This window comes from Falco naumanni, chromosome 8 (assembly GCF_017639655.2).
Source record: "Falco naumanni isolate bFalNau1 chromosome 8, bFalNau1.pat, whole genome shotgun sequence".
NCBI classification, from domain to species: domain Eukaryota; kingdom Metazoa; phylum Chordata; class Aves; order Falconiformes; family Falconidae; genus Falco; species Falco naumanni.
In genome coordinates, this window is record NC_054061.1 from 6,459,808 (window position 1) to 6,479,812 (window position 20,005).

A 20,005-nucleotide genomic window follows, 5' to 3' on the forward strand; every position below is an offset into this window, starting at 1 on the left:
TAAGACTAAAATGGACTGTCAACAGGCTTTGAATTGCTATACAGAGGTCAAAATCTCCCTGGAAAATTCCTGTAGTATAATGAATTGGGAAGGTCAAACTCCACAAGAAGCCACAAGACATTTCCCTTATCAAAGGGAAAGCAGCAACCGTGGCACTTCTTTAGAAAAAGAATTCAATTCCAATTGAATTGTGTGACAATATGCAGAGGAATAATTAGGAAATTCCGGTTTCCAAGCAACCCCATATACTTAAAAGAAAAAGAACTGAAAACGTTCTAGAAAAATAATCAGCTGGCAATACAGCCCTCAAATATAAAAATCTGCCTTTTCTGATTAAGCTAAATAACTCCAAACGGAGAAAACCTTCTTGGAAAATGAAAAATGTAGAGTTGTGAAAACCCTTTTCAACCAAGGAAAATGTTTACGTATGAGGCTCCCACTAGTTAAAAGTAACTCACTAGTAACAGTGAAATTTTACAGCAATAGCCCTAAAAAAGTAGAAATGCATAGAAATCCAGATTTTCAGCATTATTCTAGAACAGCAATAGTCTAATGCTAGACAACTTAGAGAGGCAACTGCTCTCTATATCACTAACTCTTGTTGATTTCTGTATGGCACTCAAACATGCAAGCTCAGATCCTGATGTAACTGTTAACATTGGAAAGCCCCCACTATAACAGCCAGTTGAAGACATGCTACTATAAAGATTTTTCAGGTACAGATGCTCTGCAAAATTCTAGACCTTCCATTATATGTTAGCTTTTCTTCTTCAGAAAGGTTTGAAACTGATTGCTCCTAAGGTCTTACAGGTGTTTCCTCACTCCAAAACACCCATATCCCCACTGCAAAGGAAAGTGTTGCTCATTGGATAAAACGTATGCTAAAGGAAAACAACTTCTCCGAATTATTGGCTCATTTTGCAATATTGCAAACATATAAACATCATCAGAGAAGAGGCTATTTCAAATAGCATCTGTGCACTGCCAAGAGCTCTTTGGCAATATTTATATGGCAAAAGAGTACTTGGGCAAAAAATAATTATAGTGAAAGAGATGACATTTCATTTACCTTGATGAGTCATCGTGACAGGTTCTTCACTGGATATATTGTTGTAAATGACCACAGCTGTGGCATTATGTGAAGCTGCTCGCAGTATTTTCTCTCTAAATGTACAGTTTCCTCGCTGTAGTAAAGCGATCCACTGCTTGGTGTTTGGTGGAACTTGGAAGCGCGTTCGAGGGTCACAGCCCAGACGATCTGCAACTGAAATGGGAAATACATTTACACAGATGGCAATTTGTTCAAACAGGTTAAAAAGAAAAAACCCACTCCAAGTTTTGCTGAATTATTCAACTGTTATGCGCTAGGAAACCACTATCCTCCTGTTAATAAAGCCTGACGGTAACTGCATTGTTATGAAACAAAGTCCGTAAAACCCCCAAGTTTCACACATTGAAAGCTGTGACTATATGCCTGAGAATTAGGCTCACTAACACAAGCTATTTTTAACTCTAGTGCGGCTAGAACAATGAATTCACATTTGAATCAATACCCGCCTAGAGGTTGAAAAACATTAGAATATGGTTCATTTGCTATTTGGCATTTACAAAACAGCTGTATATCAGCCATACTGGAGAGTGTAACTTCTTTTTTTCTTTCTAATCCAGTCATAAACGTCACTGCAGTGGGACATTAACTAAACAAAAGAGGTTGTGAAAGCAAGATTTCAGAGTTATCTGCCATGTGCAGGCCACTGTAAAAATCGACAATACTAAAAGCTGATCTTATAAAACCCCAGCAGCCAACATCAGCCTTTTACGTATGCACGTTTGTCAAGAAGGAAGTGCATACAAATTCAGAGAAACAAACGGTTTTGCAAACACGATGCACTGAAGTTGTCAGCAAAACAGGTGTTGATGGTATAAAGGAAGAGTAACAGAAACGGCAAATGCCAGATGTATGAATTCAACAGCATGCAAAGCTCTTTTGTCCTTTCTGATGCTGTAATGTATCCTAGAACAACCCAAACCCACACAGAGCTACGTACAAAAGGCACAAAATACAACACAGAAGATAACTTCACGGTACAGCAGCTGAAACTGATGAAAGACACTTCTGTTTACACAACTGGAAACACATTTCAGGCTGATACACTGGTCATACCATTAAAGGATTTTAGAATTTAGAGCCAACAGCAACTTATAATATAAATATATTTACCCTTTCAAATGCCAAGAGTATAAGAATCTTTGGCTACTGAAAATGGTTGGGATAAACAATGATTTTTCAAGACATAAACAATTTATTTGCATAATAGCTCTGAAAACATTACAGCAATTCAAATGAAGTGCCCCATGATTTTTTTTTCTTTTAAAGTAGTTAAGTTCTTCAGCACAGACTATGAGATTTCAGCAAAAGATCTACCACAAAAACCATCCAGTTTAACATATTAGCTGGAAACAAAACAGAAGATCTTTCTTAAGCATTCTCAGCTTAACATAGCTCAGGTTAAAACCTATAACAAAGGAGATTCAAACAGCTAAAGGATCTTTTCTGAACCGAGAAAAAAAAAAAAATTATTTTGCTTGCCTAAAGAAAACTAGCGCAGATTAATCTATATTGTGGTAGTCGTACAGGAAGTCGGTGCATCTCTTAATTTGGACAAGAAGTGCCTCTCCCTGTTCCCCTGGAAGGAGGGTGGGGAGCCAGATACAAGCACATCCTTTTCACAATTGTTTTTCAAGGCTTATTAGACATTTCAGACATGGAGGGCTATTTGCAGTATTTTTGTATTTGTGCTTTTGTTTTATACAGGGATTAGGGAAAATCTAATATAGATGCCTGAAGCTGAATTTTATACAGTATTTTCCCCCGTTACCCTGACATTATTACTGGAATCCCTTTGGAAATTGCTAGCTAGTGCTGATCCACACACATTGTTTTGGAGCACTGGTGACAGCCATCATGAACAGCAATGATCATATGAGTGCACTTTTGTATCGACTGTGCTTTTGTAGCTTGCCTTTGTAGTCTTAAATTTAAGAGAACAGTACATTTTTAAAGGAATTACAACCCTTTTTGAAGATGTGATAGAACCGTAAGACTGCACGTGTGCAACCAAACCTGACGTCCTCTGTTAAGACAAAAGCAGTTTAACGTACACTTCCCCCTTGTTCAGAACATTTCCACTTAAAAACGCAGGAGGGGAAAAGCACCAGCAGACTGTGATAGGAAGTTTCTCAAGCCTTGAAAACTAGAAATCCCACCCTTCTCCAGTGAGATCATATATCCTTTGGAAAACACCATTCAATAAATGGCCACAATTTCACAGAACCTCCTCAAACTGCTAAAAATAACTCTGAAAGTAGACACTATGGCCAACATAAATTTCCTTGAAACATGCGGCATGGATCGAAGAGCAGTAATCCTATGGATTACATACAGTTTGTTTCAGTGCACTCTTGCTCAAAACTACTAAGTGAAAACAAAAATGGCCACAAAAATAAGGTAACGGACTATTAGAATGAAAAATCATAAAACCAATAAAAGGAAAAAGACACCTTGAAAAGGGAGGCAGCATTCTGAGAAGTCTGTTATACAGTTCAGTTTTACAAAAATTTATGTAGGCACCTTTAAATTTGTACAGCTTGAAATTTTTAGCTTAAAAACCAACAGAGAAAGTAGTAAGAGATAAGTGAAACTGCATCTGTGGGAAAAGTACTACAAAATTTTCTACCACGATAGAGATCAAAGTCCCTCTTAGCTGTGGACAGAGCTATGAAACGTTACTGGATAGAGCAACAGGATTAGGAAACAAGATATTAAGAGATAAAAGCTTTCCAGATATAGACCAACAAACACCACTCAGACGCATACCGCATGCTATTCCTGACAAGGTGGATTCAGTGTGCACTGATGAAAATTCAACAGCTGACAATATTATTTTAGCACTATTTAAGCATTGCAAAAACATTAAGGAAAATCTGGTTGTTTTAGATAAACCTGAACTGAGGAACTGGAAGTCACCTGAGATTTAATAAGTCACAACCCACTTCTCTTTACATTAGCATCCTATTACACCACACAAACGTTACGTAATCTTTTCCACTTTAAATAAAATTCAGGAACAATAATGGAAAGTGAGTTTTTCTGTTTGCCTTTTCAATAGGCTTAATACACTATGAAAAGAGTGAAAGTCTTATAATCACAGTCACTCTTCTAGCATAGCAAGCTAGCCAAAATAAAACATCTGCTATGCACCTAACGTGCCAGGCGCATCAGTTGGCACCATAAGGGACACAGGTAAGTGCAGTGTTAGAAGAATCATCACTGATAGTTCTCCACTATCATGCCATCTATGCTCTGTTGTCCAAAGTCCAATCAAGATCTAAAAGACTAGGACTTGAAAGTATTACCTGGATGATCATAGAGGCATAGATTTGTTTAGGTTGGAAAAGACCTTTAAGGTCATCGAGTCCAACCGTTAACCCAACACTGCCAAGCCCACCACTAAACCATGTCCCCAAGTGCTACATCTAAGCATCTTTTAAATACCTCCAGAGATGTGACTCCACCACCTCCCTGGGCAGCCTGTTCCAATGCTTGACAACCCTTTTGATGAAGAAAGTCTTCCTACTATCCAATCTAAACCTCCCCCGGCACAACTTGAGGCCGTTTCCTCTTGTCCTATCACTTGTGCTACTTAGGAAAAGAGACCAACCCCCACCTCACTACACCCCCCTGTCAGGCAGCTGTGGGGAACGAGAAGGTCCCCCCTGAGCCCCCTTTTCTCCAGGCTGAGCACCCCCAGCTCCCCCAGCCACTCCTCATGAGACTTGAGCTCCAGAACCTTCACCAGCTCCGTTGCCTGCCCCTGGACATGCTCCAGACCCTCAGTGTCTTTCTCAGAGTGAACGGCCCAAAACTGATGTCTGTGCCAGAATGAAAAGCAACTTCACATTAAGGTTATTCTAAAACAAATCACTTGTACATAAAAAGATACAATCAGAATTCGCTCATTTAATTTCATAATTTCAGAAGATGTAAGCATACAGAAAGCCATCTAAGTATGCTTCCCTACAGGCGTGCTACTCCTCTGGCTTATCTTAAATACAAGTTATTTACTCTGCCTTTCCTTTCTCCATGTCTACCTATGTACCATGAATGTGCTGGCAAAGAAACAATTTTCTGTTAGAAGTGGCAACCTGCTGGGCTAAAGAGCTATGTACAATGTTTTTGTAAATATTTCCCTTCCTCCTGTAAGCCCCAATGCCACAGAAGAGCCTCTTTACAGAAGGATCAGCTGTGATTTACGTATCTACCATTAGGCTGCACGTTTATTTCCAACTTTTACAGAGCTTCAGTTCCCTCTTGCAGAACACACAGGACTGCTCACACCTTGCGTATAACTTTCCCCTTAAGTATTTTTTTCTTTTAAATTCAAGAGCCCTTCCTGCTCAAGGAGTAATCTTTATGACAGCATTTTAGGGAATCATGTGAAAGAAATAGTTAATAATGCAACAGATCCAACCAGGCTTCTCAACTACTGAAGTACTGGCAAGCTCACACTAGGACAGCAACAGTACCTTCCTCCTCATCTTTTCCGAACACCTGACCAGGTCCTTTAGCCTTCCCTCTACAAGAAAGCAAGCCACATTGTGGGAGCCAAAATGAAACCAACAGGTCACTGTCACAGGCTTTGTCAAAAGTGAGTACACACCTGCCTGAATGCAGACTGTCTCCTACTTCTAAACTGCGACTGGGTTGGCTTTGTCTCAAATACCATGAGTTTACGTTGCTCTTGGATTGCTTAGAATGCAGTTGTGACATGCCACTTCAGCCAAGGTTGCTGCATTGACTGCTATCAGACTTTGTCCCCTTTTCACAGAAAAAGGCCAGTGCTATGATCCCACACCCTGGGCATTAACTATTTTATTCCACTTGGTTATCCCTTTTTTCTTCTTTTTTTTTTTTCCCTTCTTCAAAAAAGAGGTCAGATATCTTGCTATTGATTGCATCTTAGCTAATACCCTGCTCTCTGAGGCTAGTCCCAGTTGCCAGAGCTGGTCTGTCTCAGCTACACATACAGAAATCATTTTAAAGTCTGACCTTCAGTCACTGTAATACAATAGGTAGAGAGACACTACCAATATTTTGAGACACAGCAGATCAAGAGACTCATTGGGAAAGAAACAACGCTCATGAAGATGCAGTTTCATGCAGCTGGTGCCCCAAAGCACTCCCTCCCTCCAGCAGGCACTGCCCAGCACACCTGACCGGCAAAGCAGCCAGCCTTGTGCAACACATTAATTATAATCCTGTGATAAAATTTCCAGAAAAGGAATTCAGCTGGGAAATTTACAGAAGCAATGCAGCAGCACTGACTGATTCTTATTTCAAGGAAGGATGCTAGTTATTTGCTATCCCATTAGGGTTTAATATCTGTAATATATATCTTTTCTTTCAAAGCATTACTATTTCTGTTGTTATCAATATAGTGCTCACCCAAGCCAGTTATAATTTCCACTTCTTAGAAGTTGTGTCAATGAGTTATATACAGCCACATTTTATTTTCAAGAGCTCTTTCAGGTAATTACTTTGACTAAAGCTGGCTTTAACACTAGAAGAAACTCTTTGAACAAGAGGTAATCTTGTTTCAGGGAATAAGTTAAACAAAAGAAAGTCACTGAAGCTTAGAAGAGTCCTGTAATAGTTCAGATTTAATCTCGTTAGCTCAGTAAGTATACTGCAATTATGGCTATGAACTCCAATATATAATCTCCACTTTTTAAATCAATTTATGACTACAAATTAAGCTGGATACTGAGATCAATGGTAAAGGATGGATGCATGGCACAAGATTTTTCTTCTACAACTCTTATTGATATGTGTGCTTGTTGCATCTTCCTGAAGCTTATTGTTTTGGATTCTGGGCCAGCAAGGAATACAAAATTCTGTCTGAATGTTACCTCAAGCTCTGCAGTTACCAGGAAACTGGCATTTTGAACCTTCTGCAGCTAAAACTTGTTCACACAACATGAAGTGTCAGATGCTACAGAATGCTATAGTTACAGCACCATGCACAAGATACACCTCCATTCCTAACACTGAGTCAATATTGTTTCTTCCCCACTTCCACCTTTTTCTAACATATGTTTTTCCTCAAATTCTCAGTCTCCTTGCCCAGCCACAACCCTACTACTTCTTCAGCAGAGACCTTCCCTTTCCACAAGTTCTTTCTCCAGTGCAGCTTTCATACAGCCATCACCCTCCCACACACCCTTTAGACTCCAGTTCCTTTCCATCCCTCCTCACCCCCTCTTCCTGACTTACTGGCTCAGTGAGTCAATGTTTTCAAGTTTGGCTTTGAATCTGCTGCTATTTTACTTCCCGTCAGTCCCATCTCCAGCCCTAATCACCCTGTCTGCTTCCTTGCTACCCAAGCCAGCCAACGTGCACAAAACTTCACCTCCCGGCAAGATCCAACCATCTGCAAGGGGACTTTGAGAGCACCACGACTGACATTCCCAGTCCTCAGCTGTGTATCCAAACCTAGAACAATATGCAATAACCCAGACTCAACAGTTACAGAAGAGTTCTGTTCACCATGGAGAACTCTTCTGAGGGAACCAAGCCACAAAGTGCTGCAGTTTCTACCAAGAACCATTAAAACAAGTTTTCAGTGGTTTCTAGTTTGGTTTCTTGTAGCAAGAGGAATATGCTTGACACCAAAAGGTCAGGACCGCAACTGGCATCAGGCACCTAATATCAAAGATGCTTAAAAGCAGAGGTCACTATAGAGCAGCACAGGACTGAATGCTTAGAGGGTGCAGGTACAGACACTGCCACAAGTACCCAAGCAACTACTGTGAGAAGTTTGGGCTGAAACAGCTGGTGCCACAAAATCCCAAATAACACAGTAAAGGACTGAAAAAGGAGTGCTCAGTAACCTCACAGAAGGGATACTATAAACCTGAACTATCAGAAAAGCTGCATCAAGCTGTGAAGATGCATTTCACTATTAACCTTCCATGCAGACCAAGAACAGCATTTTTCCATGATCTGCAAGCAGAAGCTGTTTAAAACGCTCTTCTAAAAAGAAATTTAAGTCATGACTAAAGATTAACAAGTTAGAGAAACTAAGAAAAGGAGCTAGAAGCAGAAGAATAATAGAGAAACTCTGCTGCCGTCACGCATTTACTGCACTTGGAAGGATAACGCATACACAGGTGCGGTATTTACACCCAGCAGCCAACTGTGACCAACAGCTTGCTGGAGCTACGCTTTCACAAGTCACATTCACAAGCGGTCACGAAAATTACTGCCCTATTACTTCCAGGGGAACATTGCTTTTGAAAGCCAGTATCAATTTCATACAAGGGCCTATAAAAAGAACAGGGAAAGTTTTAATACATATATTAACATGACAAGGTTGCATCTGATTAAAGAAATTCTGCTAAAGAAATGGGAGGAGTGATTGAATTTATCATTCTGCACTGAGATTTAAAGGATGGGTAATCACATGGCACTGGCAACTTCAAAAAGTAGTATATAAAGTATCTGGCATATTCAAGAACCCAAGTTAACAAAATACACCACAGAGCACACTACTTAAAACCACAGGCTAAGCTATTACAAATGGTGTATGTTCAGCAGCAGACTGTTGGCCCTAAATCTTGAATTAGTAAATTCATTTCTTTCCCCGCAGGCAATGAATAAAGGATATTAACACAGCATGCAAAGATGTGACATTAAGGACATTTGAGCTTGAAAACAGTTTATGCCATCAAGGTGCTAACAGATCACTCGCATCTGTGGAAATTTCAAGGGATAGACCATAAATGGGAGAATACTTGACAGCAAAGCAGTTTCAAAGTCAAGGTATCTTCAAACCTAGTTGTTCACAGTTGTAGAGTCCTTTTCTTCTTAGGACACAGGAAAGCTGGGGTAGAGCATTTACTGCTCTAACAGCAGGGGCTGGTGCCAGCTATTCACATTAAGAGGTATTAGAAAAAAAATTTGCAAACAAGTTCTACAGCAGTAGTAACAGGCTGATAAAAAGGCAGAGCAACTGCTTTCAGCAAGACAGCATCATCTGTTATCAAATCTAGATCTAAAAAAGCAGAACATCATAAACGTAAGACCCTTAAGCGTTCAAGAACATCTTAACTAAAAACATAAATACTCCAGTCTTTCCTACTACATGAAGTATTTTTAAGCAACACTAAGCACGCCTCATCAAAAATTCAAATAAATTGTATATTATATAACAACCTACACAGAGCAATTCAGAAGAACTTAAAAGGAAAACAACTGCTGCATTGTTTGCTTTGACAGCCTTCTGTTGACAGAGAGACAAAACTGAAACAACTGATAGCGAAGTTTTAATGACTGCAGAATGTCAAAACTGAAGAAATCGAGGTCTGCCATTTCGTGGTTCCTGCTGTGCTTTCCCACTGAAGTTCTTCATCATAAGACAGTAAGACATAAAAAAGCTGTTTATGGACTGCCCAGAATTTTATTTAGCTCGTTTCTCATTATTAGCTTTCAGTGAAAATGCTGTCAGGACTCCCTCAACCTTTCCCTCTTTAGTGAAGACCATGTCAGAAGAAAGCTGAAAAAGTTACAGAAGCTGGTTAAAAACTAATTAATATCGGAAGTTTTTCTTGATAAGTAATACACCTACTAGAAAAATAAAGTGTTTTGATAGCTTGCATATAGTAGGTAGCAGTTTTAAAAACCCTAAAAATACTACTTGCAATAACAGTGTTTATGTGCCTAACACTTCCAAGGACAGCGTCCTTTCATACTGCAGTTGGGGGGGGGTGTGTTTAAGTGAGGAATACTAGGAAGCAGAAGAAAGAAAGCCTGAGCGTGTTTGATGATAGCTGACACTGAGCATAGAGAAGGTGGGATTTGAAGTAAAAATGAAAATCATTTTACAGTAGACTTGCTCAACGATTTCCGCTTCCTCACCCTTCCACCTAAAAATATACTGTATTAATATATTCTTAGTTTAACGCTTTGTAAAGTGAATGAAACCAAAGTTCAATGAAACTGGCAGACGTATGCTGATGCACGGTCTGCTTCATATATACTAGATGCTTATAGCAGGCTGCCTGGCAGGGTGCATTTCCTTCTGAAGGAGTATCAAAGTATCAAAGATTTTCCTGATCTTCAGATTTGTTAAATTCTCAAAAGCGTTTAATAATACAGTAACTATGTGTTAACAATTCTTTTAAAAAACTCTTAATATTCACCACTTAGAGCCTAGTTTTAACTGACTACATTATTTCACTTCATGCATTATTCAGAGGTTTACTGTCCAGGAGACAGGTTGGGACCACTATGATCCATCAATTAGTCCATTTCTTAAAGATGGCTATTTAGATAACATCAAAAAGGGGTTTTGAAGTAAGATACTGCTAAAACCACATCATTATGACTGAAGCAAGTGCTTTCACTCCAGGCAAAAATTCAAGACAATACTCTTGTTTAGATTAGCGTTCTCTATATACCCCAACATTCATCAGAAAAACAATTGATGGACAGTAGCTTCACTTAATTAACAGAAAACTTATTTGGAAGCCCTGCACAGCCTTCAGTACCACAAACAAGCGCATTCTGGACCAGCCATGACATAACAACTTGACGGCTTCGGCCCTTCCAAGTCTTGACAGACAGCTTAAACAGCATGTTTAAGAAACATACACTGCACAATTGTGACTTCATGCAGCTGCAGAGGCCATCCAGATGTGGATCCATTACAGCGAAAGCGATGCAGCTGCTCTGAGATTCATGGTGACGCTGTAACCAAATGCTGTTAACTATTGCTACTGACTATCTGTAATTAGTTTAGAAATAACACCTTCATCACTCAATATGACTAGCCTACTGGGATCCACGCTGGAAAACACATTATGCTTTGCAGAGGCATTATTCATGCCAGCACTCTCAGATCACGGGTTTGTATTATTTTTTATTTTCCTCCGGGCAAGTTCTTCCCCCTCTTTTGTCAGAGCTCTCTAGGAAAGTCCGCCGAGCCCAGACAAAGGCCACCCACCCGGTAAGGGGGGCACCCCGACAGCGAGCGACCGACGGCTGCGAGGGAAGCGTTACCTCCGTTGATGGGGACGGGAGCCACCAGCAGGCCCTTGACCTCCACCTTGGGGGAATCCTGCCCGTAGCGGCCGCGGTCGATCCTCAGCAGCGTGGGGCCGCCCCGCTCGGGGCTCAGCACCGTCACGTTGATGAGGGCGGTGTAGTATGCCTGGCTGGCGTTGTCAGCGCCGGCCGGCCGGACCCAGCAGTGCCAGAGCAGCAGCAGCAGCAGGACGGGGGAGCCGCCGTTCCGGTGCCGGCGAGCCCACCGCCAGCTCATCTTCGACTCCGGGCGAGCCGACGGCCGTCACCGCTTGCCTCCGCCGCTCCCCCCGCTCCCTCGAGGCAGCACCGAGCCCCGCACGCCCGGGTGTATTTTATCCCATCTGACAGCCCCGGAGCGGAGAAAGGCCAAAAGCAAGGCGGAGGGGGGAGGAGAGCACGGGCTCATGCCATGGGAGGAGCCAGGGGAGTCATGGCAGGTCCCAGCCGAGTCCGATCCGTCGACCGCGGCCCCCGGGGGAGGCTGCTCGGGGCGAGCCCCGCTGCGCCGGCCCCTCAGGGCTCCGCGACCATGCCGCCCGCCCGCCGCCGCGGGGGAGCCCCGGCCGGGCGCCTTCTGCCCGCGCCGGCGAGGGGAGGGGAGCAGGCGGGGGCGGCGCCGCGGCCCCCTCCCCGCACAGCCCCGCGCCAACCCCGAGGAGGCCGCCGGGAGGAGCCGCCGCTGCCGCCTCAGTCGCGCTCACACGCGGCCGCGGGGCTCGCCTCGCCTCGGCTCGGCTCGCCGCACCGCCTCGCTTCGCCGCGGAGCTCGTCACCGCCTTAGTGCGGCGGGCAACGCACCCCACTGCCCAGGCCGGCGGCCGCCGCCGGTAGCCGTCGCTCCATGCTCAGCTCGCCCCGGGGGCGGCGGGGCCCCCACGCCTTCCCGCAGCCGCGCCGCGACACGCCGCCGGCTCCGCACCCGGCGCCTCGACTGCAGCCCGGCGCTCCTCACACTGCGCAGGCGCGGCCCGCCCCGCCCCACGCCACGAGGGCGAGAGGCGGGGCTGGCAATGAGAGCCGCGCCCACGGGGGGCGGGGCTACCGGGACGGGACCCGCCGCATGACGTCACCGCGGGCGGGCCGGGGCGGTGGCGGGGCGAGGTGCTCCGTCACCCGCGTCCCTGCGGAGCGCTGGCTGCGGCCACCCGCCGTTCCGCAGGGGCTGCGATGCAGGCACACGTGCGGGCTCCCCTGGCGCCGCAGCGGCTTCAGGCTCCGGGTCAGGAGCGCTGGCCGTCAGGAAGAGACGGGCGATGGTTTAAATGCGTGTCCGAAACGGGGGGAAGGGCAGTGCGTGTCAAAAAGAGAAGGGGTATGTTCATCGGTCCAGTTAACGCTGAAAGGGCTGTTGAGGCCGGAGCAGCACGGCTGCTGTGCCGGGATTTCGTCACTCCTACCTAATTTGGAGTTAATTCTGGCATACTAAAATGGGAAATCCTACAAATACTCAGGCATTGTTAATATTAATCCCATGAAATACTCTAAAACAGGACTTGATGAATTGCTCTCTCTTTAAGTAACATCATAGTCTGAAGGATTTTGGCCTCTTCAGAGATAACACAATGAATGTAATGGCTGCCTTGGATGTTGAAAGGCAAACTCTGAAAATTACTTATGGAAAGAAAGCAAGTACTGCAGGACTGTGAGTTAACAATATTTTCTAAATTTCTGAACAAATAGCTGCACTGCTGTTCTTTTGAGACACGGTCTCCTTGGTGACTTCCCCAGCAGCTTGGGAAGGCCCTCAGATAAGCCTGGTGTTTAACCTGAGCTTATCCATCTGTTCTCTTTTGGAAGGTTTTGTGGTTTATCCATTTGTGATGCACCTGGTCACATACGCATGTAAGGTAACACCATTGGCGCACAGTCTATTTATTTCATTGAGGTGCAAGTGGTGGGTCTAATCCTGCCCTCGGAGAGACCTGTGCCATTCCCAAGGAAAGCAGCAGGCTTGCAGACCTGTGTCTCGGAACAGAGTGGACCTATGGGCTCTGCTAAAGGCATGTAGTGTGTGTAAAATCCTCGGAGAAGTTGTTTATGAAAAGCCCTATAGAAATGTTAATACAATCCAGAAAATGTTCCTGAAGCAGCAGCTGAATGTTCTACTTCCACTTTATTTAAATTTGGTCTTCTTGGTAAATGCTGGGTGAGGAACTACATGCTATTAATTACACCTCAACATTTCACTCAAACTTTCACCCCAGCCAGACTGCGAAAGCTGTGGCAAACATGCTGCACTGTGCAGAACCTGTTCTGGAGCCAGTGTTCTTGCAGTGCAGATGGTAGTTTGATTTTTCAGCACTAAGAGCTCTGCATCATTTCGATGCAAAGTCATGTGCTTTATTGCTGAAATGACCTCAGAAGGGGCCAGGGAGTCCTAGGAGACCGAAGGATTCCTTGCTATTACTGTGTTGACCTTCAGAGAAGGATCTTAAAAAGCATTTTTGAAAAGCATTGAGAAAATACTTGCTGGCCATGCCAGAAGCAAAACAAGCCGAAGGACCCAGCCAGCGACTTCCCAGTTCCCTTTGCTAACCACAAGAAAAGGCTGTTTTTCATTTTGCCCTGGCTGGTTTCCTGCGGCCGCGTTTTTGGTGGAGAGAGGTGGCCTGCTACACTCAGCTCCCTGCGAGGGCTGCCTCCTGGTCCCATCCCCATCCCTCCTCAGCACTGGGAGGCTGCTCGGTGCCGCGAGCGCTTGCGGCCCCAGGAGAGGAGCGAAGTGCTGCTCCAGGTTGCTCAAAAATGGGCTATTTCATAAGAAGAGCAGCTTCAGCCTCCTCATTCCCCAGACTGACTGGTCCCTGGATGGCGAGAGGAGAGCTAAAATGTCCTTTTGGTTGCTTTCACCCCGGGGCGAAGCCCGATGAAGGGATGGTGGCGGAGAGGCTGGACCTGAGGGAACATCCCCGTACTTCCCCACCCTGCACAGGGCAGCCATGCCTCTGCCGACGCCCACGCCTCAGGGCACCATTTTTCGTCAGAGCAATGGCACCGAGGTCTTCGCAGGTCACCGCAGGGGTGAGGAGGGAACCGTGCCTCAGGTTTCACTCCAGCTCCTGGCGATTTTGTTTTGGGAAATGGTCATAAATCCACTTACATCCCATCTCCAGCGCTCCCCGGGCACGGAACATTTCCCTCAGCCCAGCTCCCGGCCGCGGCTCACACCCGCCCTTCGCTTTCCTGTCAGCCTTCACACAGCAACAGGACTGCGCCGCCCCGCCGCCATCTTCCCGCCCGCCTTCTGCCCCGCGGCCGCCGCCGGGCTGAGGGCGCCACCTGCGGGGCCGTCGCCGCCCGCTGAGGGGCTTGGCCGCGGCCTCGGGGGGCTGCGGGAGCAGGCATGGGCCTGGGGGCTCCACCGCCCTTGTCCCCTGCCGGCGCCCGGCCCCGCGGTGTGGGGAAGGGGCAGAAGGGGCCGCGGGGCCGGGGCGGTGAGGGAGGGTCGCGGATGTGCGGGAGGTAGCAGCGGGGCGAGGGGCTGGCTGCTGGGCCGCCGGCCCCTGGCTGCAAGTGCAACCACTGCGCATCCGGCTTCATCATGAGAAAGACCGAGTTTCATCCTGGATGGAAATGCCACAGAGGCCAGCTGTTTCCTAGAGGATGCGGGGAAATGCAGAGATGCAAAAGTAGAAATAATAAACCCCAAACATGCTCGTTGCTTGGGCCAGAGCGGGCCTGGCCAGCGCTGCGCAGGGAGCCAGCAGCCCTGTGCGGCAGCCGTGGCCTCCAGGAACCAGGGAGCAGCTGCCAGTTACGACTTTATTCATTTTCACATTTAGATATTACAACAAAACTCTTAATGACAAAGGATAACAAGTACTATAGGAGGAGAAGAAAGAAAGCAGTGTTCTAACTGGTTTGATATATAACCGTGAACTTCCAGAGACTAGACTCAACGTGAGTTATAAACACTCACATACGCTCACTGGTAGGAAAACTTCTCACGTGCAAACACCCACACGCTCACCCACAAAACACTCACACACACGGACCACAATTTTGTACTCGCACATAACCCATGTTGTAACCTACTTGCTTCGAAGGCAGCCCACTGAAACATTGAATGCTGCTGTAGCAACAACAGGTACCAGGTTAAAATATTGCAATATAAATGAAGTGTTACTTGATACACAGGGTTTTTTTCTTCAGAGACACACGTGTATTTGCAAGTAGGGGACCCAACACTTTGTTCTCATGAGGGAGGAATGTCCTCTGAACACCAACACTTTGTAAGGAAAAATGAGACTGTGCACAGAGCGGCAACAGTCATTTTGAAGGAGGATGATGATAAATAGCTTAGCTTCAGTGCTGAGTTCCAATAAAAAGCCCAAACAAAACAAAACAGGGAGTGCATTGTGAACGGAGCAGGCACAATTATTGAACCCTGGGGTTTAAAAGTTGAAATACTCCCTTGTCACTGTGGAATGACAGACAACACTGTTACTTCACATCTTAAAACCAATACAGACCAGCTTCATTTCATGCTCATGCTTATCTGGAGACTGTAAAAAAAAAAAAAAAGCCAGGAATAATGCAAGAGTGTGGGGAAGGGTGTCAGGTTTGTACACTCTAATTTTAGTATACTTTTAAGAAGGTGAAAGTACAATTGTCTCAACAGCTATTGCACACAACCGTTTTCCTCATCATCAGGAGTGTCTGAAGAGAAGCCAGCATTTGCTCATATCATGGCTGCATTGTTCATGCAACGCTGTTGACACAGGTACAATAATATCTGATTCCACCACCACCCCTCCCGTCAAGATAGTGCAAAAGAGAGAAAATAAACTTCTGTGGAATGCAATGATTTGAATGTTCAAAAATCAGATGTCACATCAGCGCCTTCCCCAGAGTGAAGCAGGGGGTTGTTAACAATGGCTCTAATGAAGTAACCCTTCTCCACAAGGATGCTTGGGAGCGATTTACAGCTGAACCTAGAGACAAAGTGCAGCTGCCCTGGCTGGTTGGGACAGCCAGGGCACTCGGATGCCTCTGCCCCCTTTCTGCTGAGGAATCCTGCCAGTGCCCTACAACTGTCGGGATTTGCTAATACGTTTCTATCCTTCACATATGGACAAGGACTTGCAGCTACTTTGGAATTCTGTTTTTCAACTATTAATTTATTTATAGGCCCTCTCTTGGGCCCTCTCTCAGATGGGGCTGTGTTTCCAGGCAAATAACTGCTTGTGAAGCGCTGGAAACATGAGAGCCTGCGTCCTATGGATGAATATCACCCAGCCAGCAGCCTGAATTTAGCTCAGCTGTCTGTCACCTTCCACCCATATGAATGCTGGCGGAGACCCCCAGCCGCACAGGTCACATGCAGCCTTCCTTCTGCGAAGGGAACCACCAGTTTGAAAACCAGGGCAAGATGAGAGCAGGAGAATTTGGTCTGGCCTACACCCTGTTGGCTGTTTTACTTCCTTGGCCCGGCTGTTCAGCATCTCCTGCCAGAGGATTCTTATTGAGTCATAACAATTACTTAAAGATGCTTAAATTCCTGGCAACTTCAGGGGACACCAGTAGAAGTCAAGGAATTCATTGTCACATGCAGTTTCCAATTCCACATCCTGAGCCAGTTTGGCTCAAGTTGGTCTGGTTTTGTGCCTCTTTTTTGCCATGGAAATTGCAGCCATGTCATTCTGCTGACGTGAAAAGGGAGGGCAATATTGGCCGCTCTGCACAGGCTTAGAGAATCTGAATGACAGGCATGCTTTTCCCATGTGCTAAATAAATCTGCCTGTTACACTTGTGAGGAGAACTATAATTAAGACTTGGAAAGTCATCCATAAGGACTCGCAGGCTCACGTCAGGAAACGCATGAAACCCTCTGCTGGAAAAGAAATACAGTTTGGGAAAGCAGTACGTCTGACAGGAAATAAATTTTTAAAAGTCCAAATCAAACCCTTGGCTCTGTGCACAGAGGTGTGGCCCACAAGCAGAAACTCCGTGGTGCTGAGATGCCCTGGTACAAAGACTCTGCCAGCCACAGGAGTGTGGGAGAAGATATAACAAGCTGTTCAGATGAGCCTTTTCACCCAGACTCCTCTGGCGGTGATGTAACCGTGCTCTGTGGCTGAGCTCTCAGATTGTGAGCAGGATGGAAAGAAGTAGGTGGGAAGTGGTGAGGCAGCAGCACAGAAATCTGCAGAGAGGGGCTGCAGAGGCTCCCCAGAGCTCTGAATTTGCATGGTATCTTTTAGAAACAAAAGGCCCAAGCGATGAGCTGTTTCCTCAGCAAACAAATCTTCCTCAATCCTCCAGAGGCAGGTACACTGTGCTGGTGGCTCTGCAACAGAAACCAGAGAGGACCACACTGGGCAGAGGGTGTCTCCTTAGAGCTAGGGAACTAGGGCAACAGAAAAGGTCATGGTGCAGAACTGTTCATCCAGGAGAACTGGAACATGAGCCCTGGCCAGGTGCTGCCCTCCATGTGCTCAGTGATGCCAGCACACAAGGGGATGCAACTCAGGGCACTTCATTGCTGGAGCTCTGTTCCTTCCATTGTTTCCAAAACCTTTGCAGCAACTTGAAAATAAACATTTCAGTCCCTACCACTTTGATCCTTTTCCTCCCAGCAAACAACCCATTTTCACTCTATGTTTAGAATCCAGCTGAAATTAACACAGCTTTGCTTTAATTTCTCATTCGAGCAACAAATGATCTCAGCACTGCTCTGGCAGAAGAGGAAGGTGAGAACAGCAGACCTGTGAGGAACCTGCTCCCGGCACAGATCATATGAAACCCTGTTTTGCACAGGGCCTGCAAAAAGAGTTGCTGTTTATCTCACTGGGAGGTCTGTAGCCATCAGCTGATGACCTACTCAGCGCTAGCTGTGTTAAGATGGCTAAAATAAGGCAGATTGACAGGTTTCCCCCCAGCAGAGATGAGAGGGGTGTGGGTGTTGCTCGCAGAGGAGATGGAGAGGCTGGCACCTACCCAGAATGAGCAATGTGCGTGAACATTTACAAAGATCCCTCGGGATCTCTCCATATACCTCTTTAAAATGTCCTGCTCTTGCTGCTAATACCACTAGGGATTTCTTCCCTTTGATTCTGCTCCACAGCTCAGCGTCTGACATCATGAAGAGAGGAGGAGGAAGCAATCCAAGGAAAAACATTCAGGCTGCACACCAGGAAGAAACTTGAGACTAAGACAGATCTATTTATATCTGACCTGAAATGGGCTTTCTGAATGGGAAGCTGATCTAAGTGGAGGCTGGATGCTAGGCAGAAGGTGCTGTAGTGCTGAACACAGGCACCCACTTGCTGGCAGAATGCATCTGTCTGAGCCGCAGGAAGAAAAGAAATGCGAGGAATCAGTGAGGCGTGCTCTCCAGGCCTGGCACGGGGAAGCTGCAGCTGGAGATGCTGCATGGGCCATCGTGCTGCGGTTCCAAGGACATTGGTGTTCCCCATCCGTTCAGAGTAGGTTCCCTGTTGGGGTTGGGCATAGGTTGAAGAGAAGCTCTGGGTGACCCTGATGACATGCCTGGAGGGTGAGAGGGGATGCCTTGGTAGGCGCCTCCAGGGCCTGATGCCATTAGTACTGCTCGGAGAAGAAGGAAGCGTGGAGAGTGGGGGGGCTGGCCCCCTCTCCAGGTGGGGTGCAGCTGCCGTCCTCAGAGTGTTCTGACAGCTCCCCATATTCACTGTTGTAAAAAGTCTGGCCTCCGACTTGGGACCCATACAACGGCCGACATCTGCCCCGCAGGTCCAACTGTTCCCCCGTCAGCTCTGCAGTTCGGCTGGGCCCTTTACTGCTGTGAGGGAGAGAGACAGAAAAGATCAATCTGAGCACTCCTGGAGAGCCTCTGTCCTGCTTAGAGAGATCCCACCTTCAGGAAACATCATCTGCTAATGCACGGGGCAGAGGCAGGGTCAGGAATGGTCCTACACCTCCATTTCAAAGCACAACACCAAGCCCCTCTCTAAACCTAAGCACAGCCTGTATGTTTTGTGAAAAATCTGCACGTAACCTGGTAACAGAGTTAATTCAGCTCTTCTGGATACCATTGGGAAGCCCAGGGAAGGGTTGGAACCCCAATGAGCAGGCAGAGACAAGAGACATTGCCTCAATTGCTCTTAGACCTGGCAGGAGTAACAGAAACTAATACAAACCAACAGCCAGGATGGGGGAAAGGAAATGAAGTAAGATGATGAAGAAGATGTGGGAGGAAATCAGCAACCCCATCTCAGCACCTGCCAACACCAGGTGACTGGCAAGAAGTCACAAGAGCGAGGGCAGGGACACATTCAAGGAGAGGTTTAAAGGCAGTGATTTCCAGGAGACTGGACACCAGGTAGCCCATGGTGTAGGAGATAACAGGAACGTGCCTTAGGGCAAAGAGGACAAGGACAAGAAGCAGGAGACAGTCTGATGCAAGAGCAGAGGCCACAGGGCTATGACTGAGGGAAAAGACAATGACCAGTCTGATCTGATGTGGGGAGGCAGAGGAGGTGAGGAAGGGGCTTGGGACTGTTCTTGTCTACACATGGGCTGACATGGCTCGCTCAACACACTGTCACAGAGACAAGGTCCCAGCCTGCTCTGGCACCAAGCAGAGATGAGCTGGACAGGTCCCTTCCCAGTTTCCAAGCCTGGGGCAAGGACATAACCATCCATAACATCTGCAGCCCCAGGAGCGCCAGCTCAACCTGCCAGGCTCAGTACCAGCACGTGGGAAGACCTAAGGCCTGTACCATCCCAGCAATGCCACATCGGGGCCCTGTACCACATGGGTCAGGGCTGGGGGAGGGAGGTGTCAGCCACAGTTTCCATCCATCCCACCTGCCTCTGCTTGAACAAGGCCTGACACATTTAATCAGAAAATGTCAATAAGCATTAAGAGTCTTATTA

At 46.3% G+C, this 20,005-nt stretch overlaps 2 protein-coding genes across 5 annotated transcripts in view; both read right to left on the bottom strand.

The window, feature by feature from the left end:
- The window catches only part of RNF130 (ring finger protein 130), a 52,560-nt gene extending 40,464 nt beyond the window's left edge, over positions 1-12,096 (bottom strand). For 2 of the 3 annotated variants that reach the window (XM_040603604.1, XM_040603605.1), the window contains exons 1-2: positions 11,120-12,096; positions 1,070-1,264 (exon numbers count right to left, since the gene is read on the bottom strand). In XM_040603604.1, coding sequence (XP_040459538.1) covers positions 1,070-1,264; positions 11,120-11,381 — 457 coding nt within the window. In that variant the 5' untranslated portion in view covers positions 11,382-12,096. The remainder of the gene's footprint in view (positions 1-1,069; positions 1,265-11,119) is intronic. The other variant, XM_040603603.1, reaches the window with a different exon arrangement.
- Positions 12,097-14,894: 2,798 nt separating this feature from the next.
- Positions 14,895-20,005, bottom strand: part of FLT4 (fms related receptor tyrosine kinase 4) — a 59,904-nt gene continuing 54,793 nt past the window's right edge. Inside the window, exon 30 of one of the 2 annotated variants that reach the window (XM_040604156.1) lies at positions 14,895-18,905. In XM_040604156.1, the coding sequence (XP_040460090.1) occupies positions 18,689-18,905 (217 nt within the window). In that variant the 3' untranslated portion in view covers positions 14,895-18,688. Of the gene's footprint in view, positions 18,909-20,005 lie in introns of both variants that reach the window. The other variant, XM_040604155.1, reaches the window with a different exon arrangement.